The sequence below is a fragment of the Galleria mellonella genome, unplaced genomic scaffold, assembly GCF_026898425.1.
Source record: "Galleria mellonella isolate WM207_F2 unplaced genomic scaffold, CSIRO_AGI_GalMel_v1 utg310, whole genome shotgun sequence".
In the NCBI taxonomy this organism is placed as follows: Eukaryota; Metazoa; Arthropoda; class Insecta; order Lepidoptera; family Pyralidae; genus Galleria; species Galleria mellonella.
The window spans coordinates 336,457-354,922 of NW_026442071.1; the positions used below are offsets into that span (position 1 = coordinate 336,457).

At 30.9% G+C, this 18,466-nt stretch overlaps 1 protein-coding gene and 1 long non-coding RNA gene across 3 annotated transcripts in view; one reads left to right on the forward strand and one right to left on the reverse strand.

The window, feature by feature from the left end:
* LOC116412741 (uncharacterized) overlaps window positions 1-9,838 on the reverse strand; it is a 49,710-nt gene extending 39,872 nt beyond the window's left edge. Inside the window, exons 1-3 of one of the 2 annotated variants that reach the window (XR_004223877.2) lie at window positions 9,658-9,838; window positions 8,552-8,668; window positions 6,700-7,143 (exon numbers count right to left, since the gene is read on the reverse strand). This is a non-coding gene — a long non-coding RNA (uncharacterized LOC116412741). Of the gene's footprint in view, window positions 1-6,699; window positions 7,144-8,551; window positions 8,669-9,657 lie in introns of those variants that run through there. The other variant, XR_008252951.1, reaches the window with a different exon arrangement.
* A 2,057-nt stretch (window positions 9,839-11,895) lies between these two features.
* On the forward strand, window positions 11,896-18,264 carry LOC113523519 (ankyrin repeat, SAM and basic leucine zipper domain-containing protein 1). The gene is made up of 8 exons (XM_052895782.1): window positions 11,896-12,472; window positions 12,848-12,959; window positions 13,540-13,668; window positions 13,931-14,157; window positions 14,700-14,956; window positions 15,446-15,697; window positions 16,152-16,380; window positions 18,032-18,264. The coding sequence occupies exons 1-8, from the start codon at window positions 12,398-12,400 to the stop codon at window positions 18,185-18,187; spliced, it is 1,437 nt and encodes a 478-aa protein (XP_052751742.1). The 5' UTR covers window positions 11,896-12,397; the 3' UTR covers window positions 18,188-18,264.
* Window positions 18,265-18,466: the final 202 nt, after the last annotated feature.

The following is an 18,466-nucleotide window of genomic DNA, read 5'->3' on the forward strand; positions in this document are numbered from 1 at the left end:
TATCACTTATGTAATAAGTATAAAAGTAAGTACTTGAATTGTCTACTGGTAGAGAGAACAAAATCTTGTTCTCGATCTCTTGGTGAGTATAATGATAAAAATTTGTATGGACTGATCATAACAAGAATTTTTATTTTGATGCAGTGGGTTTTTTTTTTTTTTTATATAAATTAATATAGGTAATGTATGCCAAAGCGGCCCTTTAGATGTTTTATTATGTCATTATAGTGCGCATTACACACATATTCGTAAGTATTTACGAGTAGTGAATATTTGCACTGAAATAACAGATTTGTGGGGACTTTGCAAATCGAATACCAAGTAAACGTGACATCCGAGCATTCCATTATCCGAGGTGAGGGGATTGCAACATCAAGACATTAGTCCGGCTCTGCATCGGCGACTTTATGACGTTATCCCTAACTGGTTCCGTCGACGGGATGGGGTTCTCTTAGTGCTGGAAGCACGGGATTCTCTCTTGTGTCTGATAATTGCCCTTAATGGAAAAGTCTAGTCACTTCGTGCGAAGTGCATTCGAAGTTTTTGCTTCTGCCAGATAGAAGTTATTACTTAAGCCTTATGCAGACAACAACTTTAAGTAAAGTTATGTGGTTGTATAAACGCTACGACGGAAACTCTGAGCGCCCGACGTTGGGATGTACCTATATCGTTATGGTATTGATAAAAATTATTTATTTATCTATCATCGCGCTAGATTTCTTAGGAGTCTGGTTTATAGTAAAAAAGTGATCTTTAAGTAATCTGGTGCCAGCAAGCAATTTTATTTTTTTATTTTTGATAAGTCTCTAATTTGTAACAAAAGAACTATATTTTAGTAATATTCGTAAAGTATATTTTCTATTGTTTTAAATCACTAGGATGATAAAAAAGCGTATGATCTGTCTAATAAGCGGTTATCGTAGCTAACGTGCATACACTTGTGACATGGACTAATCTGAACTGACCTAAGGATTACTGTCACAATAACACAAAAGTAATTTGTTTTAGCCGCATTTATTAATAAATTTTAAATTCAAATTTCTACATAAAGATATATTAAATTATGACTTCAGCTCTTATATTTATTATGTAAAATTGTATATAGTTTTATTGTATTTACAATTGATTTACATTACGTATATATAGTTGTCCAATAACCTATGAAAACGTTCTTCGGTTAAGAATATAGAAGTATAGGCGTATACTATAGCCAGGATATGTCCACACATAAGTACCAAACAACTTGACAGAATGAAAAAGCAAGCAAAATCTAATACACTTACGAGCATCTTACAGCGCATACATATTTAACACGCATATTTACCGATTGGTAAGGATGAGTAGGGAGTATGCGGGCTAGTGCCGTGGTGGGGTAGGGTGGTGAAGACGGTCATTCAATGAGATTGCTTCTTGCCGCCACTCTCGAGGTAATGGATCTCGCCAAAATAGACTGGATCAAGGAAACGCGGAAAGCTATTGCGTTAGTGCATACCCTGCGTTCCCCTTACGTGGCTTAAATAACTTACTAACGGGTAAATAAACTCTAGTACTGTATTTTATTTAAGAGTGTGTTATGTCGAGGTCGAAATATATCTTCAATTGCATTTTAAGTCTGATTTTCCTAGCTTAGAGTTAAGTTATTACAGGTCTTTTAAATAGACCCCTAAACTAATAGATGTACTGTCTATTCCTAACCCTGGTCCTAAACCATGTATAAAAAAAATATATTTGTTGAAAAATGAAATTAATACCTATGTATAATATAATGTGATTCCAGTAGTGTTAGCTTTATATTGTGATGTTTAAAAATGTGGCATTTCTCTCTTTGATGAGTGGTCAAATAGTGAAATGCTATCTTGAATGTTTACACAACATGCGTTTCCGCAACATTTGTTTCAAATCAGAGAGATAATGATGATATTATTACTCCTATTCTAATTTACAAGAGGCACTCTATGCCCTTTCACTGTTGTCTGTATAATTTCAGTAAAATTTAAATTTATAACTATTATATTTCTTTTTAATAAAAAAAATCGTATATATCTAATATGTCAATATTTTTTAAAAATTATTGCATACATTGTACAATGTACAGACATACTAGTATCCATATTAAGTAAGTATATCCATATACATGTTGTAGTGTATTGGTACAATGGATTCGGTATGGATTGAATTATGGAAGAGGCGAAACTGGGCCGGTGTAAGGACAAGGGGGGAAAATGGAAAATGTGTGTCGCCAAGTTGCGAGCCTAACAGCTCCTGGTCAGAGTACGGGACCGATAATGGATTGATCAGATACCACTTTGGGTACTCTACTGTTGATATATGAGCCACTATAATATTGCTAGCTTGTTTATGTTTAGAATAATCTTTATTATAATTTCAAGACAAATATTGTTCGTCGTTCTATTTCATAAAAAATGTTGAACTTCTTTATACGTAGATCCTTAAATATATTGTGATTCTAATATAATAATTTTCTTAGAAACGTGCTATACGAAAAATTGTAAAGAAAAAATTCAAAATTTGAATATTAGTTATTAATGTAATTAATTTTGTCTTAGAAAAGTCATATGTTTATTTCCTATAAAGACTAAACATTTCATTTGTTTTTTTTTCTAAATAAGTACTAAATCTTAGGATTCCAAATACTCATATTTACATAATTTCAATTGGATTTGTCTTTTTTAATTCATTGACCATAAATCGTTGACGAATGTTCGACTCTACCTCAAGTAGGTACTTCATCATTTTCACCAAAAGCTAAACTTGAAGTACTTAAATAATATCGACATCTATATAATAAAAAGAACTGTCTAAAGCTACAGAGTGACTAGTTCATTATCCAAATGGACTACAGCTATTTGATCCACTTATGTGATTGCCTGCAAGCATTATCTCTCCTTTACTGAATGGAAGCCATAAGTCTACCTCGTAACTCTCTCGCTTCTTACAATATTTGTACCTACATTTCATACATATATAACTATAACCACGCTTAAATTAACATTTTAATTTAAAAACGCTTAAAAAATATAAAGTTCTTGTAGCGTGTTAGTAGTTTGTCACCTGTGAATAATATTCAGTTAGATTTCAACCTAGAGGCTGTCTGACTATCTATTGTACCAAATAGACGTTGTTATAACAGATGGTTTCTAGCTAACAAAGATTCTGATTACATTCGGCTAAATGACAATTAAAGACACAAGTATTACCTATGACCACATCAACGGTGCGATTCTTAGAGGTGATAGGTGATTATCACCTATCAGCAGCACACCAATTTTAATCTAGTTAAATAAAATGCGAGATGGTTAAATTACAATTTTAAGCATAAAAAGTTACGGGTTTTAACTAGGTATAATAAGCCTATGAAAGGTTTGAATGATTTAAAATATTCAAACAATTTTAATATAAAATAATTAGTAGGCCTTCATTTCTCATAGATACTTAAATATGTAAGTATCTGTGAGAAATAAAGAGACTGAGATCCATATTAACAAATCAACAAATTGGTTCCAGTCCAATCACTTAGGAGTTGTTTAATATCGCTACAAGTTATAAGACTATACCTACATTATTATTTATTTTTTGCTGCATGTGTTTCGTCCACTCATAAAATTTGGTTTATGATAAGAAGGCAATCGTAATGCGGGATATTGCTGATTGTGATGATATCTTGGCCAAAAACGCCGTTCACAATCCATGTTACGTACTAAAATGAATTGTAATGAATGTTACATTTCCCCATTTTATGTTCATTTACCAAAGTGCTCCTTCGCACAAGTATTACGTAGGTAGGTGTTCATTATTATAATAATCTTGAACAATATATAACATTGTGAAACCGTCTAAGATATTTTACAAGTGTGTACTTATGTACATCCTTACTAATATTATAAATGTGAAAGTAAGTGTTTTTGTTTGTTTGTTACTTTATACCACTTTAACGGCTTTATCAACAAAAAAATTATTTAAATTTGGTGTACATATACTATGATGATGGGATTAAACTTTTTATATTATATACATTTATATTTTTATATAAGTTGGTTTTTGGTCTTGTATGTAAACATATCCCTATCACATAGACGAAGTCACATATACAAACTAATAAATATACACATTGTGAATTTATAACAAGAGGTATTTTAAAATAGGTCATAATTCATGAAAAGGTTATTATGTAAATTTTACTACAATTTTGTTTTCGAATTAGACTTTCATTATTTATAATTAGTAGGTAATCCATAACTAGATTTAATTAACGATACTGAATAATCCATGCGTCCCATTATAATCCTTCTCTTAATGGCATAAGATTCTAAAGACTCTAGTTAAACTAATGAGTCTTACTTTAATATTGGCTTTCTTACTAGTTACTACAAAATAAATGTAAGGTTTTATATGTATTTTATAAAAATTGCTTAATTAATACTCTGGTTATATGTCTACTCCAGACATGTTACAAGTCTTTTATCTTATTGTAATCAATTATCATTGCACACAATTAACCCCATCTCGTATTAGACGTATATTCTTTGTTACCTAGATAAATAAATAAATAATCAAAATATAAGTTTATCAAACTATCCAAAATATTGGTTTATCAACCTATCTTTACACAAAGTCACGAGAAAACCGATTGACAATGTCCTCTATCTTTACACGCATCTCCCTTCCATAACCCGTCTTAGAAATACACACTGAGACTTAACTCTTCTTGGATACAAGTTAATCATTATTATAGATTTGTCTAGGTTTCTTTTACTTCCTATATATGCTTCCACTTCTGCATTGTATCTCTGTTTCATTAATCTTTCATCGAACATTCTTTTTACTATGGCGAACCAATGCCCTTTTTATATGCCCTTTCTCATTTTCACATTTTAAGCACGTACTTTCTTTCAAACCTTACTCTGCAAATTTTGCGTAACACTAGCACTTTGAACGTATTTATTCTGCTCTCATTTTGTTTCCTAAATGCTCAACTTACCACATACCATATTATGTAGATACCACAATGTACAAGAGGACTACTACGGAATTTTATACAGATAGGCATACTTTTTGAATTATGACTGCCATATATCTATCTTTACGCCAAAACACTTGCCGGGTAGGTAGAGAAAATCAACTGCTAAAATAGATTTTAATATGGTATTTATTCTATTCTACGACTTTACTCGTTTTTTCTATCTTTAGTAAATCGACATTTACGTTGTACAATTTTATCTACTTATTCCATTAACTTATAACTTATTATAAATCTTTGCAAGGGTTTTCAGATTTCAGTTTATTTTGAGCAAATGCACATGTAAACATACATAATAAAATTCTTTACGTATTTCATTACGTGAGTAAGGTTTACAGATCTGTCTCAGAGAAAGCAATTAGAATTGTCCAGCTTGCATAGAGTAAACAGTTAATTCACTTAGTGGGAGTGAAGCAGTTGAAGGGACAACCATTCGTACTCCCATACTAATCAATCTTTTGAAATGGTTTGGTCAAACACATAATGACTGAAAGTACTTACACCAATCTTTACATCAAATTAGGTTGATATTTATTTATTTATAGGATTACCAACATAAGATACAGCTAAACATTTTAGTACAATACACTGGTAGATTAAATCTAACTATTCTTACATTTATAGACAACCACAGCGTGCCTTGTGTTTGATAAACATGTTTGATATACTACCTCCCATAGTCATGAATGTACAATTGTTCATATATAGACTGTACAGAACGCAACTTATGTTTATTCGTTAAATCGATACTAATTCCTGTAATTTTAATAATTTACTTGTATTACTTTTTAAACTTTAGCTTATGGTATATTCTTAAACCATAATTATAAAAAATCCGCAACGGTTTTTGAACCTGAAGCAGAAGGGAGATTCACTCTATTTCCTACAATTATTCGTCGGAAATGAGATTTCGGATTAGAGCGTGGCGGTTGATGAAGACGCCGTCAAGATAGACGTAGACGAAAAAAACAATTAAGAATAGAATTAATATGATCGCATACCAATTCATGGACTTATTGTTATTATTTTTTGAGGGATCTGTGTCACTTATTATTGTGGCATTAAATATCGATTACTTTTTTTATACTTTATACAAACAAGCATACCACCTGATGGTAAGCGTTTACGACTACAAAAAATATTACTTCAAAAAAATAATAAAAACTATAAATTACGTTTGCCGTATTCGTAAACATATACATAAAAATAGACACAAAATTTATTAACTGTTATATATACTCGTAATAAATGTACATATAAACCATACGAATGTAATTGTAAAAAATAATTTTAAAATATGAATATTTTTAAGTCAATGATTCTAATTAATATCAAAATGGCCTTTCAAAATAAGTTATAATTACTTATTTATTTATATCTCTAAAATTAAATAACTTCTGGTTATTATTTTGGTATGATTATCTAAATCCATTTATTTACGTCCTCTTTATCTACATTTACCTATCTACTAACTCTAAATATGTATTAAAATTATAACTAGGTATACGTTACTCAACTTCGTTAATTAAAAGTTAACAAAACCGTCGCTATATAATTGGATGGTTTGTCTTAGCCACTCTTGTTATAAATTAGTGAAACTACATAAATACATTTCTGTAGTTTATTATTTTTATCACAAATAAAAGCTATGTATTGTAACAACAAGGTACATTATGGTAAAAAAATTTCCTTCGTCCATAAGTCAAAATAAGCCATTAATCAGCGGCAGGCAGTACCTACCATAGGAACCCAAAATTGGACCGAAAGGCCGCAATCAAATGGCCCGTTGAAAGTTCTCTAAATTGCATACAAAATGTCTTCCACAGAGTAGCGGGGTCCTGACGGCTATTACTTACAACGCAATATCAAATTGCTTTCAATTTATTTCGCAATTGCCGTCTTTGAGTTTCGCTTTGTTGGGGCCTCTGACGTCGGTCCGAAGCAACAATAAAATGTATTCGTCTCCGGAATGTTTAATATGGGGAAAAGTTTAATAACGCGTCCGGACGGTGGCGGCGGGCGAGCGGACGAGAACGGCCCGCCGCCGCCACGCCGCGCCGCCCAGCGCCCTGTTCCCGGCTGGTCAGCGCGCCTTAGCCGGCCCACTGCGATAAATCAAATCTTTTACCTTCTACATCGCTATGAGAAAAATTCTTATTACATTCGAAAACATTTTCTTCGACTTCCAGCAAAAAAGACCATTATTACATTCACTACGCAAACACAAAGCCTAATATTATGAAATGATTGATGTTAAAGTATGAACTTATGTTTAAGTACCTAACTAATAGGCACTTAAGTATATTATACGAGTATATTCTTTTAAAATGACAATATCTTGGTAAAAATGTTACTATTTCACACATACTTTTTACACAAATAAAATTAATACAATTCATATTTACAATGAGACATAAAATCAATGACGAAAGGAATATTACCTTTGAAGTCTTTCAATAATACCGATTATAAAAATTAACAATATGTACACAAATAAAATTAATACTTAATTACTTAAAATCAAGACAGTCTTTCATGACGATTCCTTCCAGGCAACCTTGGGATGAAGAGGAGGCTGTATAGAAAAATAATAAGACTAAAAAGGGAAACTAAAAAGGCTAAAGATAAATTTAAACACAGTAAATAATATATATACTTATATATTTACATAAATAAATAATACATACATATTAATGAACATAAATAATGTAAATTTTTATAAAGGCATACTAATATGTATTAGACACTACGATGGATATGATTTCCTTAAATAGTACTTTTTTACTTGAATTTTAAAATAGTTCATTTGTTGCATGTTATATTTACGAAAAGCATTATAGTGAATATTTTACTTAATTCGATTTTATTTTGCGGGAGTTTATGTAATAAACCGTGTAACTGAACACGAATATTTACTGTTCTTCTGTTTAATTCCGTTTCCATTAATAGGTATGTGTGTATATTAATATGTGTAACCATCACAGCAAAAACAGCGTCAAGTATTCACAAAAACTATAAGTACTTGATTTAAAATGCATCTATCATATTGTTAATCGTTGTACGTATATAATATAGAATGTACAAAGTCATAGCAAAAATATGTATAAAGAAGTACCTAATGAGGGTTCGTCACGTCATGTCAGCCCCTGAGGCGACGTGGCATCGCATCATTAGCAAACGCCACCTTTGTATTCCAACCCGCCTTCCCTTACTATAAAGTCTGTTTTGAATCAAATTCACTATCAAACCAAGATTGTTTGTTGTGTACTAGACCGTATCTCGCAAAGTGTACAATAGCAGAAATGGACTTTAGTGAATGCAATTATTGTTTTAAACAGTAATGGAAATAGTAGCTTGTAATACAAAACGTTATAAGTTGCGGCCTCATCAAGACGCAGCAGTGCAACGAGCTCAGCCCTGAAACCCGCCACGGACACAATGGATCCCTGACGTTAATTAAATGTTAACAAACGCCCTCGTCGCCTAATTGGAACTGTTGCCTATTATCCTTACCTCCCGACGCGTAGAATGACTTCCATCCAAGCTTGAGAACAGTAGGTACCTACTTCAGACTTTTATTCGGAATTCTTGGGACAGCTACTATTGTGTCCTTTGTTCTGTTTCTCGTAACTAAAATAGATACGTTTTCATGAGACACCTAATACAATATTACAATTTACTTATGTAAATGTACCTTTACCCACTTTAAAAGTAACAGGTTCTATTGATACTGATTTATTTTAGTAAAGAATAATATGTATGCATGAATATATAGTATTCAAGTAACATAATAAAACAATAATATTACTATTTCAATGATTTGTAAATACTAATTAAGTATTCAACAATGTATAGGTAAATACCTACTATGATACAATAATATCATCATTATCATTTCAGCCATTAATATAGGTATTTTAAATTCTAAGCCACCTACTATTTCTTTACAGGAGGATTAATACTTAAGAAAATGAAGTTCGGCTTTCTCGTAATGAGCCGCTCAAATTAATCCCTCTTTTTAATTACCTAACCTTAAGAGAAATTGTGGCCGGAAGATGATGCTTGTGGATAAATATATATAAATTTGACGTCATTCAAAATAAAATCATATTTATACTTATAATTATCCTTATAAGGATAGTAAAAGGTATGTTTTGCCTTTGTGATGAAGACTGGACGTGCCTATATTTTACCGAAATTATTAGGATTCAATATGATATGGGAGGAGCCTCTATAGTTAGTTACAAAAATAAATAGAATAAAACTAAATGCAAAACTCTTATAATCAGAAGGAGATTTAATACGAAAGCGCTAGCGCAATTCTGCTGAGAAGCAACTTTGCTTGTATATCTTTCTTTCGGTTTAAAGGTTGCAATATAGCAATGAAATTATAGAAAATAAAGCCATAACCTCGTAATCCTCAGAAAAACGTCAAAAAAGGAGTTATCACGAAACTACAGAATCTGTAAAAGGAATATTCAGCAGATTTTCCAATGACCATTAACATTACGATGAACAATAAACAAAAAAAGGAAAGATGAAAATAAAGTACTTTAACTACATGACGATAATTAAAAGTGTAGATGTCAATATTGAGAATAACAATGACTTAACTATACCTCCTGACGTCCGTAGCAAATTCATTGGATCAAACAATTCAAAGATTTTTCGAGAAAGAATAGACAAGTTGCGTAGCTTTTCTTCACCTTGATAGTTTATTAGTTTATCTCACTCTCCCTCTCGCTCCATGTATAGATAATCTCATTTTCTCTTTTTCACACACACCTACACAAATGTACATAGTCGGTAGTTGCTAATAATTTTTACCTTAATTATTATTCTAATATATATATATTTTTTTTTTTTTTACATTTAGGGTATTCTCGCAATTTACATTTTTTTATTGTTATCTGTCTATTGTAACACTAATTGGTTACCTTATATTTATGTAGTCCATGGAGATGGGGCACTGGTGACTTGCAACACTGGTCTTTTCAAACCTACTGCAGGTCCAAGCCTTTCACAAAACTGGTCTAACATATTTAATTGTACCGCAAACTCTTATTTTTTACTACTTGTTGTGAACAGAAAAAAAATCATTCCTTCATTATTTGTATAATTCATGTATGTTCTTGAGTTAATAGTCTAATTCTCAAAATAGTTAAATATTTCCTTTTTTACTAATTTATGCAATAAATAAGTAGATGTTTCCTATGCCTTCACGGACCAGGGACCCCCTCAAACCGGGAGCAAGTGTCATTGAAACTCGTGTTACCACCCTATTATTATGCCACTGATTTCTACACTAATAATAGATTTTTCTGTAGTCTTTTACGTTTAAATAAAAAATAAATTTCTGGTTATTTGATTAGAATTATTTTGTTTACTTCCGCTTCTATTAGTATGTATATAATAATAATAATATAATTATTTTGTTTACAATTTATATACAACGAGGAAATATCTGCATTACCATCAGTCCCCAAACTAGGCCAGACCTGTATCTTGGGGACTATAATATGTGTACCTACATACTAATGGATACTACAGAAATATTAAACAAAAATAATTCTAATTAAATAACCAGTGATATGGACTTCTGTAAGATTTTTTCCGAGACATCTAGTTCAGTTCAATAAAAAATGTGTATTTTATACTATGCAATTACATAAAAACAAAGATTATATTATTTTCTATAATGTTGTCAAATATTTTGTCTACTAGGTTTTGTAAATTTTATTGTAATTTAATTTCAAAGTAACACGAAGCTCATTCTTAAAGTGCCAATCATTAAGTGGTTTACCCTAATGTAATATAACGGCTTACTCTCAACAAAATAATTAAGATTTAGTTCTTACGAAAAACCCTACTTCATAAAAAAATCAAATCGGTTTATAACTGACGGAATTTGAGATACGAAATAAAAAAAAAAAATACAGCCGAAATGAGAACATTCTTCTTTTTGAAGTCGATTGAAAATGGATTTAATCGTGAACATCTCGATATAGAATAAGCCACTTCTTTCTTCCCGTCGGCATAGTAAGAGGCGACTAAGGGATCTTTGTGGTCGAAAGATAGGCAGCAACGTTCAACATTCTAATTAATAATATTCTCTAAATGTATTTCTAAAACTAAATATCAATTTAATATTTCAGCAAAATTACAATGTGATGCAGTGTGAGATTTCAGTCAAAGTTATATCTTTTTTCACAAAATTAACAAAAAGTTTTGATTTTAAAGCTAAATTTAGAGAATGGCGCCTCAGAATCAACCACATTGTTTAGCTACTAAATCAGTAGGTAGCTAAGAACAAGAAATTACATAAAAGGAGTGATAAAATTGTTAATTCATAGCAGGCTAGTGTATAGAAAATGTTATATGATCGTATAACCCTACCAAATTCAAATGCAACCTGCTTGCATACTTTCTACATAAACTGTGTCGAATATATAATCTAGTAATGTAAAATTGGTTATTGACAAGTAATTGACATACCAAACATTTTTTATACACTAGCCTGCTATGAATTGAGAAAAACGACAACTGATGGTGTATCTTCTGTCCTCTTTTTACGTATTATATTTGCATAAGAAGAAAGAAGGCAACCATATGATTTACAGTTTTTATTTTATCATTCCTTCTATGTAATTTCTTGTTCTTACCCTGTTATGAATTGAGAAAAATAGCAACTGATAGTGTACCTTTCGTCCTCTCTTTACAAATACATATCGCATAAGAAGACAGGAGACAACCATATAATTTACGAATTTTTATTTTATCATTCGTTCTATGTAATTTCTTGTTCTTAGGTAGGTAGACAAAGTGGCAACATTGATACTGTCATTGCCCGCTGTCAATTACGCCGGGCTGTCACATAACATAATGCCAGATTAATATTGTTATGGACAAAATATATAAAATAATTTTATTTGATTTTCTATATTTAATTAAAATAATTTAATACGCATTGTATTAATTATTATTTGTTTGTTGTGGTTTTATATGTTTTCAGTACTTAGAAACCGAAAATTTGAAAACAAATACTTCTCTATTTCCATTTAAGAGTTTCCTCTTGTCGGTGCAACTAATTCATGCATCTTCTTGCAGCCAGCTCTATCCCAGGCCATATCCTTGACCTACCTATACGTTATGACACCTAGTGTTTCCTTTATCTGTCCCATGTACTTATTTTTCAGTCTTCCACTTCCTCTTTTACCCTCTACTTTTACCTACCTACATATTTAAATTCTAATTCTCTCAAACGCTCTTTCATAATTGAAAATAAAAATAGTTGGAATAGTGTGAAGTACAATATTTGTAATTTTAAATAAGACAAACAAACTTCCTACAAAATTGATCATGGCACAATTTAGACCCGCCGGCTTGTCAGATGAAGATACAGATAATGATGATTATGGATTTTATGAAAAGCCTGTAAGTTAATTTTAATACTTATTATTTTTTATAAATTGCTGTATTGAAATAGGATTTGCTAAGCATGTTTATTTTAACTTGTTTAATTATATTATATTATGTTATTAAAAGGTACTTTTAAATTTTTTGATGCATAAATTTTTCTTATATATCGTAATTTTATACAGATAGTGGAATAAATTTGTTCCACTATAATTATCCATAATCATATATATAAGTTAATACTTGGCAAATTATTTTTCAAAACAAAACTGAATTAAATATCAAATTCAAATTATGTTTATTGAAATAGACTTGTTTACAGGCAGTTTTAAATAATCTTTGCCTTTTAATCTACTGCAGGGTTGGAAAATTTGTTATTTTTGTATATTTCAGAAACGTTGGTATCACCATACACAACAAAATCAAAGAAAGACTGTAGAAGTTAAGTTGCAAGATGCTATCATTAATGGTGATCTAAAAGCAGTTGAAATGATTGTCAATAATGGTAACCTAACCGTTTTTTATATTATTCACTTTAGTAGTTATGATTGCAGTAAATGTAATATAATAGGGGAAATTAAATTGTTAATATCAAAGTTTTGCTGAGCATATTTAAATGTGACATGGGGCGAGTCTATAACCATGTCTTATTTATTATATTTTATTTTGTTAATAGTATTCCATCACCGGAGTGAAATTGAAAATGTAATTAAACTACCAAAGGATAGTGTCTACCAAATTCAAATGTTCATTCTTTGAAGTCCCTAACTTGGCATGATAAACTACCTGGGGGGCACAGACTGTTACTAATGGGTCTACCAGCCCCATTGCTAATAAATATCATGGTTAATTCGTATTGAATTTGTCATGATGGGGTAACTGGGTCTGCTTTCATCGTCACTTATCATCCCTCAATATCACTCCACTATTTTTACCCATTAAAAAAGCCCTCACTACTAATTTTATATAAAATTGATATGCTACTTAAATAACATTAGTGTCCATTCTTGGGCATTAGCCTCCATACAATTTAATTCAAGTAAGACTGAAAATTTATATTTATGCATTATTTTAACTCATTTCAGATCTAAACAATAATGTTAATTTGAAACTGGATAGTGGATGGACACCACTGATGCATGCATGTTTCCACGCACAAGATATAATTGTTGAATTTTTACTGGACAAGGGTGCAGATCCTAATTTACATGCAGGTTAGTGAAAGCTGTTAATAGAGGTATCTCACAACAAATATTAAAATATACATCATTATATAAAGTTAGAATATATTTAATTATATTATTTTTCATCATTATATTACTTTAAAATATCCTCAAAATAAAAATAATATAATACCAATTTAAGAGAAAAACAATACTAAACTACCTGGCTAACCTAATAATAGTAACCTAGCAGTGTGTGACAGGTGAGTGATGATTATAATAACATAATAATTTGTTAATTTCATTATTTTAGATTCTGTGACTCCAATAATGGCTACGTGTTCAAACAGCAGTGCCAATAATGATGCAATTTTTAGTATTATTACAAACTTATTAGATAGAAATTGTATTTTAAATATTGGAGATAAATATGGTCAAACTCCATTCATGCGAGCAATCAGTAGTGGCCGTGTTGCTGTTGTAGAGAAACTATTGGAAAGTGATGTAAATATTGAAATGAGAGATCAACAAGGTTGGACGGTAAGTATTATATTATTAATAATATTAAAATTAAGTAAACAGTATGATTGCTCCATCATATCAGTCCTTAACTGTTTACTGCTGAATATAATCCTTCCCCATAAGAAGAGTTTTGCCAGTAGTTGTCACTCTTGGCAGGCAGGTTAGCAGCTGCAGTTGGGCTTTTAGAGATATTTTGAGAGAGATGTTGCTGCCCATTGCTCGACCATAAATTATATGTTACTCTATGTCAGAACCACATGGCTTATGATTACTTGTAGTAATATTTTTTTCTAAATTTGAGAGGTAAACATCTTACTTTCTATATAGGGAATTATTAATAAACAATAATGTCTGTAATACACCTGGTTATAATAAACAATAATTGAAATATTATCACCAGACCTTTTATTGCCTTAAAATATAATATGAGATATAATAGGAATATGCAATTTAAACATTAATATTGTTTTCATTATATGAAGATGTAGTTTTATACATATTATATTTTTATTATATATTAATAAAATAATTCTTGTATTTAAAAAATTGCACCTTCTTAGGCACTGTTTTGGGCAGTTCACTACAATCAACCAGAAATCTTAGAAATGCTCATTGCTCATGGTGCAAGACTGAATGAAGTAGACAGATCCAACCGAACACCTTTTGAAATTGCTACGTCACAGGATTACCAGAATATAATTGAAATTTTGAACAAACATTTGAAAATAGATGATACAGATGAGACAAATAAAATTATATACTTAAACCAACTTTGGTCTTGGCATGACTATTACCCAGGTGTAATAACGAGAGAAAAGTAAGTTAAAATTTTTGGTGTAGGTGCTTTTTATTCTAGTGTATATTTATAGTCAATGTATATAAAATAGATGCATAATTTAATAAAAAAAAAATATTATCACTATTATTTTCATTGTTAAATGTAAATAAAAACGTAATATAAAAATGTAGTAATTTTTATATTTACCGTAAGTTTATACAAAAGTCATCTACAAGAGTGCCTCTGTCTTATTCATATTTCTACCACCAAGCAACTGTGCTTGCATTGCTGTTTCAAGTTGAAGTTTGGAATATAACAATAAAATTGTTAGATATAGAAATATTACACCTTGGCTCCATTAAATGTACAATATCAGTTTTCTGCAATGCTCATGATTATTATTTTGCATCAGATAAGTTTTCAACTTATTACCCATCCCAAGTTATATATTAGTTATAAATATATTAAATTTATCATGAAAATATTGAAAATTATTATTTACTTATTTTAATATTGTTTACATTGCAGACTGGATTATAGAAATGAAATCCCCCATTTACTCTATGGCATGAACTGCGAGCGCCTTGTGTCCGTCATTGAGAACAGCAGAATAGATCTTAAAACATTTTTGCTTTTAGAGGAAAATGATATGATAAAATTGGGCATTGATATGCCATATGAAAGACAAAGATTAAAATATGGATTGCGTGTATTTCATTTGAAGGGCTGGAAATTGGATGCAGTGGCAGGATTGTATGCCCGAAAAGTTGGCAATTATAGGTTTGTTTTGTTCATTAATTTTTTTCCGCTAAAATACACAAATATATTGATAGATTTTTCTGCATATATCTTCATAGTCGTAGAATTCTGACGGATCTATATATGTAATATTTGTCAGATCCGTCAGTATTCTGCGACTATGACGATATGTATACATTTTGAGATATTCCAATTTACAACCAGGAATCAAACAAAAATAATTATCTGAAAAATTTGTTGCTTTTACAATTTTCTTGTAACAAAATAACCTAATAACATTCTCACCTACCTAATTCTAATGTAAAGTGATAATAAATATTTCTGTAAAAAAAGAAAGATACATGTACAATGTACAAATTTTGTAACATGAAAATATTTTTGTAGAATGTTATGTATAAAAGTCTTTTCGAATTGCCTATAGTATTAAAATTTTTGACACTTAATATCTTCTTATAAATTCTCTTATACATTTTAGTGTTCTTGATTGCCTTACAACTTTGGGTACCCATCTACAACAAATATATGTTCTGGAAGCAAGCCTACAATACACTGTACGTGAATATACTAAAATTAAAAATCTAATAAAATCTGAACCACCCGATTCACCCTTGATTATAAAAATGAAAACTACAGCCAAAAAAATGGTGACCAATATTAACAGTATTAGAAGAGAAATTAAAAATATGAAAACCATTCTCAATAAGGTAAGAAAAATTATCTCTTTAATTTCCTATAGTATAAAGTGTAGTAAATGTTGTGTCAGAATATTACACAATAAATTTTATCAAAATAAGTGTCATTATTATTTTATTTTATTTTAATTAGAATGTCGAGCAATCGCAATAATCTTATTATTAACCTGAATAATCAAATAAACATGAAAACAGATGTTATAGACGACAAAGATAGATACCACAGAAATAACCAGAGGGAGACTTTGTACAAAAGTCGATTGCTTGGGTACCTCTGTCTCATTCGTGTTTCAACCGTGAAGCAGTTGTGTTTGCATGGCTGTGTTTCGGTTTGAGGGCTGAGATATGGCGTGAATTTACTGGGTACAGAGGAATAACACCTGAGTCCTCAGGAATGGCAACGTATGGGGGGTATCATGGGCGAAACAGTATACTCTGTTATGTCCATGGTACTGCTCATGTCTGTAGGCGACGGTTACCACTTTCCACCAGGTGGGCCGTCAGCTTATTTGCCATTCTAAGTTGTATAAAAAAAAAACCACAATTATGTTTTTAAATGGTTTGAACACACTGACACGAAAAAGAGGGCGCAACTTTTATCATTTTATCAGAATGCTCCAAAATGGGGATCATTTCTTATCAAGATCATTAAACATTTTAATGAATAATCTTAAGAATACAATCTCATTGCAACATTTATTTTCATAAGTATCTCTGTTTTTATGAACCCTCGTGTTTTTTTTGTATACAATATGTATGAATTTAAAAAGTAAGCTTGTCTATCGGTTTTTTTTGATGGGTGAAAATGGAATGGTAACCTCGCCTGCGCTAACGGGATACGCTGGCGGAGCACCAGTGAAGGGTGATAGATGAGAATGAAAACAGGCCAGTTAGCCCATCATGATGAATTCATCAGGAATTAACCATGATAGTTTCCAGGGGGAACCACAAGGAGGTCGACCTGATTGGGTATATTGCTAGCAATGGGATTTTTAGTCTCCATTACTAACAATCTCTTTCCCCCCTTGTCTATCGGTTGTAAATCTATATATTGTAATCATAGTACAAACTATGCTTAGCTTGGCGCTAGATAAAGTTGTGTATTATTTTTTGTACAAGTTGTGTATGGCAAACAAACCGCCTACTAATAGAAAAAAGTAATTGTCGTTGTATATTGATATTAATAGCATCGTAAAAATCACAGAATATACTGTGACGAGCTTAATATTCAAGAAATGTATAACAGCATAACTGCGGTTGCCAACCCGCCAGCCAAGCGTGGAAAGTATGGGCAAAACCCCCCTAATAGAGGGAAACCTATGTTCAGCAGTGGATAATTAACAGCTGATATGGCATTGTGACGAGCATGGTACCCTTCATGTGATTTTTCTGACGACAACAATATTGTACTTTTGTGGCTTTTAATTTTATTGTCATTTCGCATCTTTCAAACCGACACAATGTCACGCTAACAGAGCTGCTTTGCGATAGAAATACGAAAAAAGGTGCCCAACTCGTCAATTATTGTACAGTCTTCCTTAATTAGATGTTACAAAGCTATTTTTTAAAGTTATGTTAAGGCGGTATAATTAAGTGATTGTAACACTGTCTGTAGATATAATTAGGTTCAAAAACATAATTAAATAATATCTAAATATTTCAGATAAACAAAAGCAATCCAGAACCGACCGATGTAATTCGAGAAAAATCAACTCAAGAAGTAGTCATGGGTTACATCACAGACGCGCTAGCAGTTTGCACACTAATTATGATTGTGTACCATGCCAGAAGTTGTTTCTCTAAAATACTAAACAAATAAAAATGATATTATTACATTTGATATTTAAAAGAAAGAAATACTTTATTTAAGTAAACTTTGATTTAAGCATTTTTAAATAGTCTTTTTTTTTATACCGACCATTTGGATTGCAATTTCTGCCAAGAAAAATAGGCAAGAAACTGTCGCTTTCTCCAAAAGTTTAATTAAATAAATAAAGTAGGTACAAACTACTAAGAAGTGGCAGATCATAAATTTAATATACCTAGTCCAGCCATAAGTTCCGTTACAAATGAAAATGCGTTTTTTTTATGAAGTAAT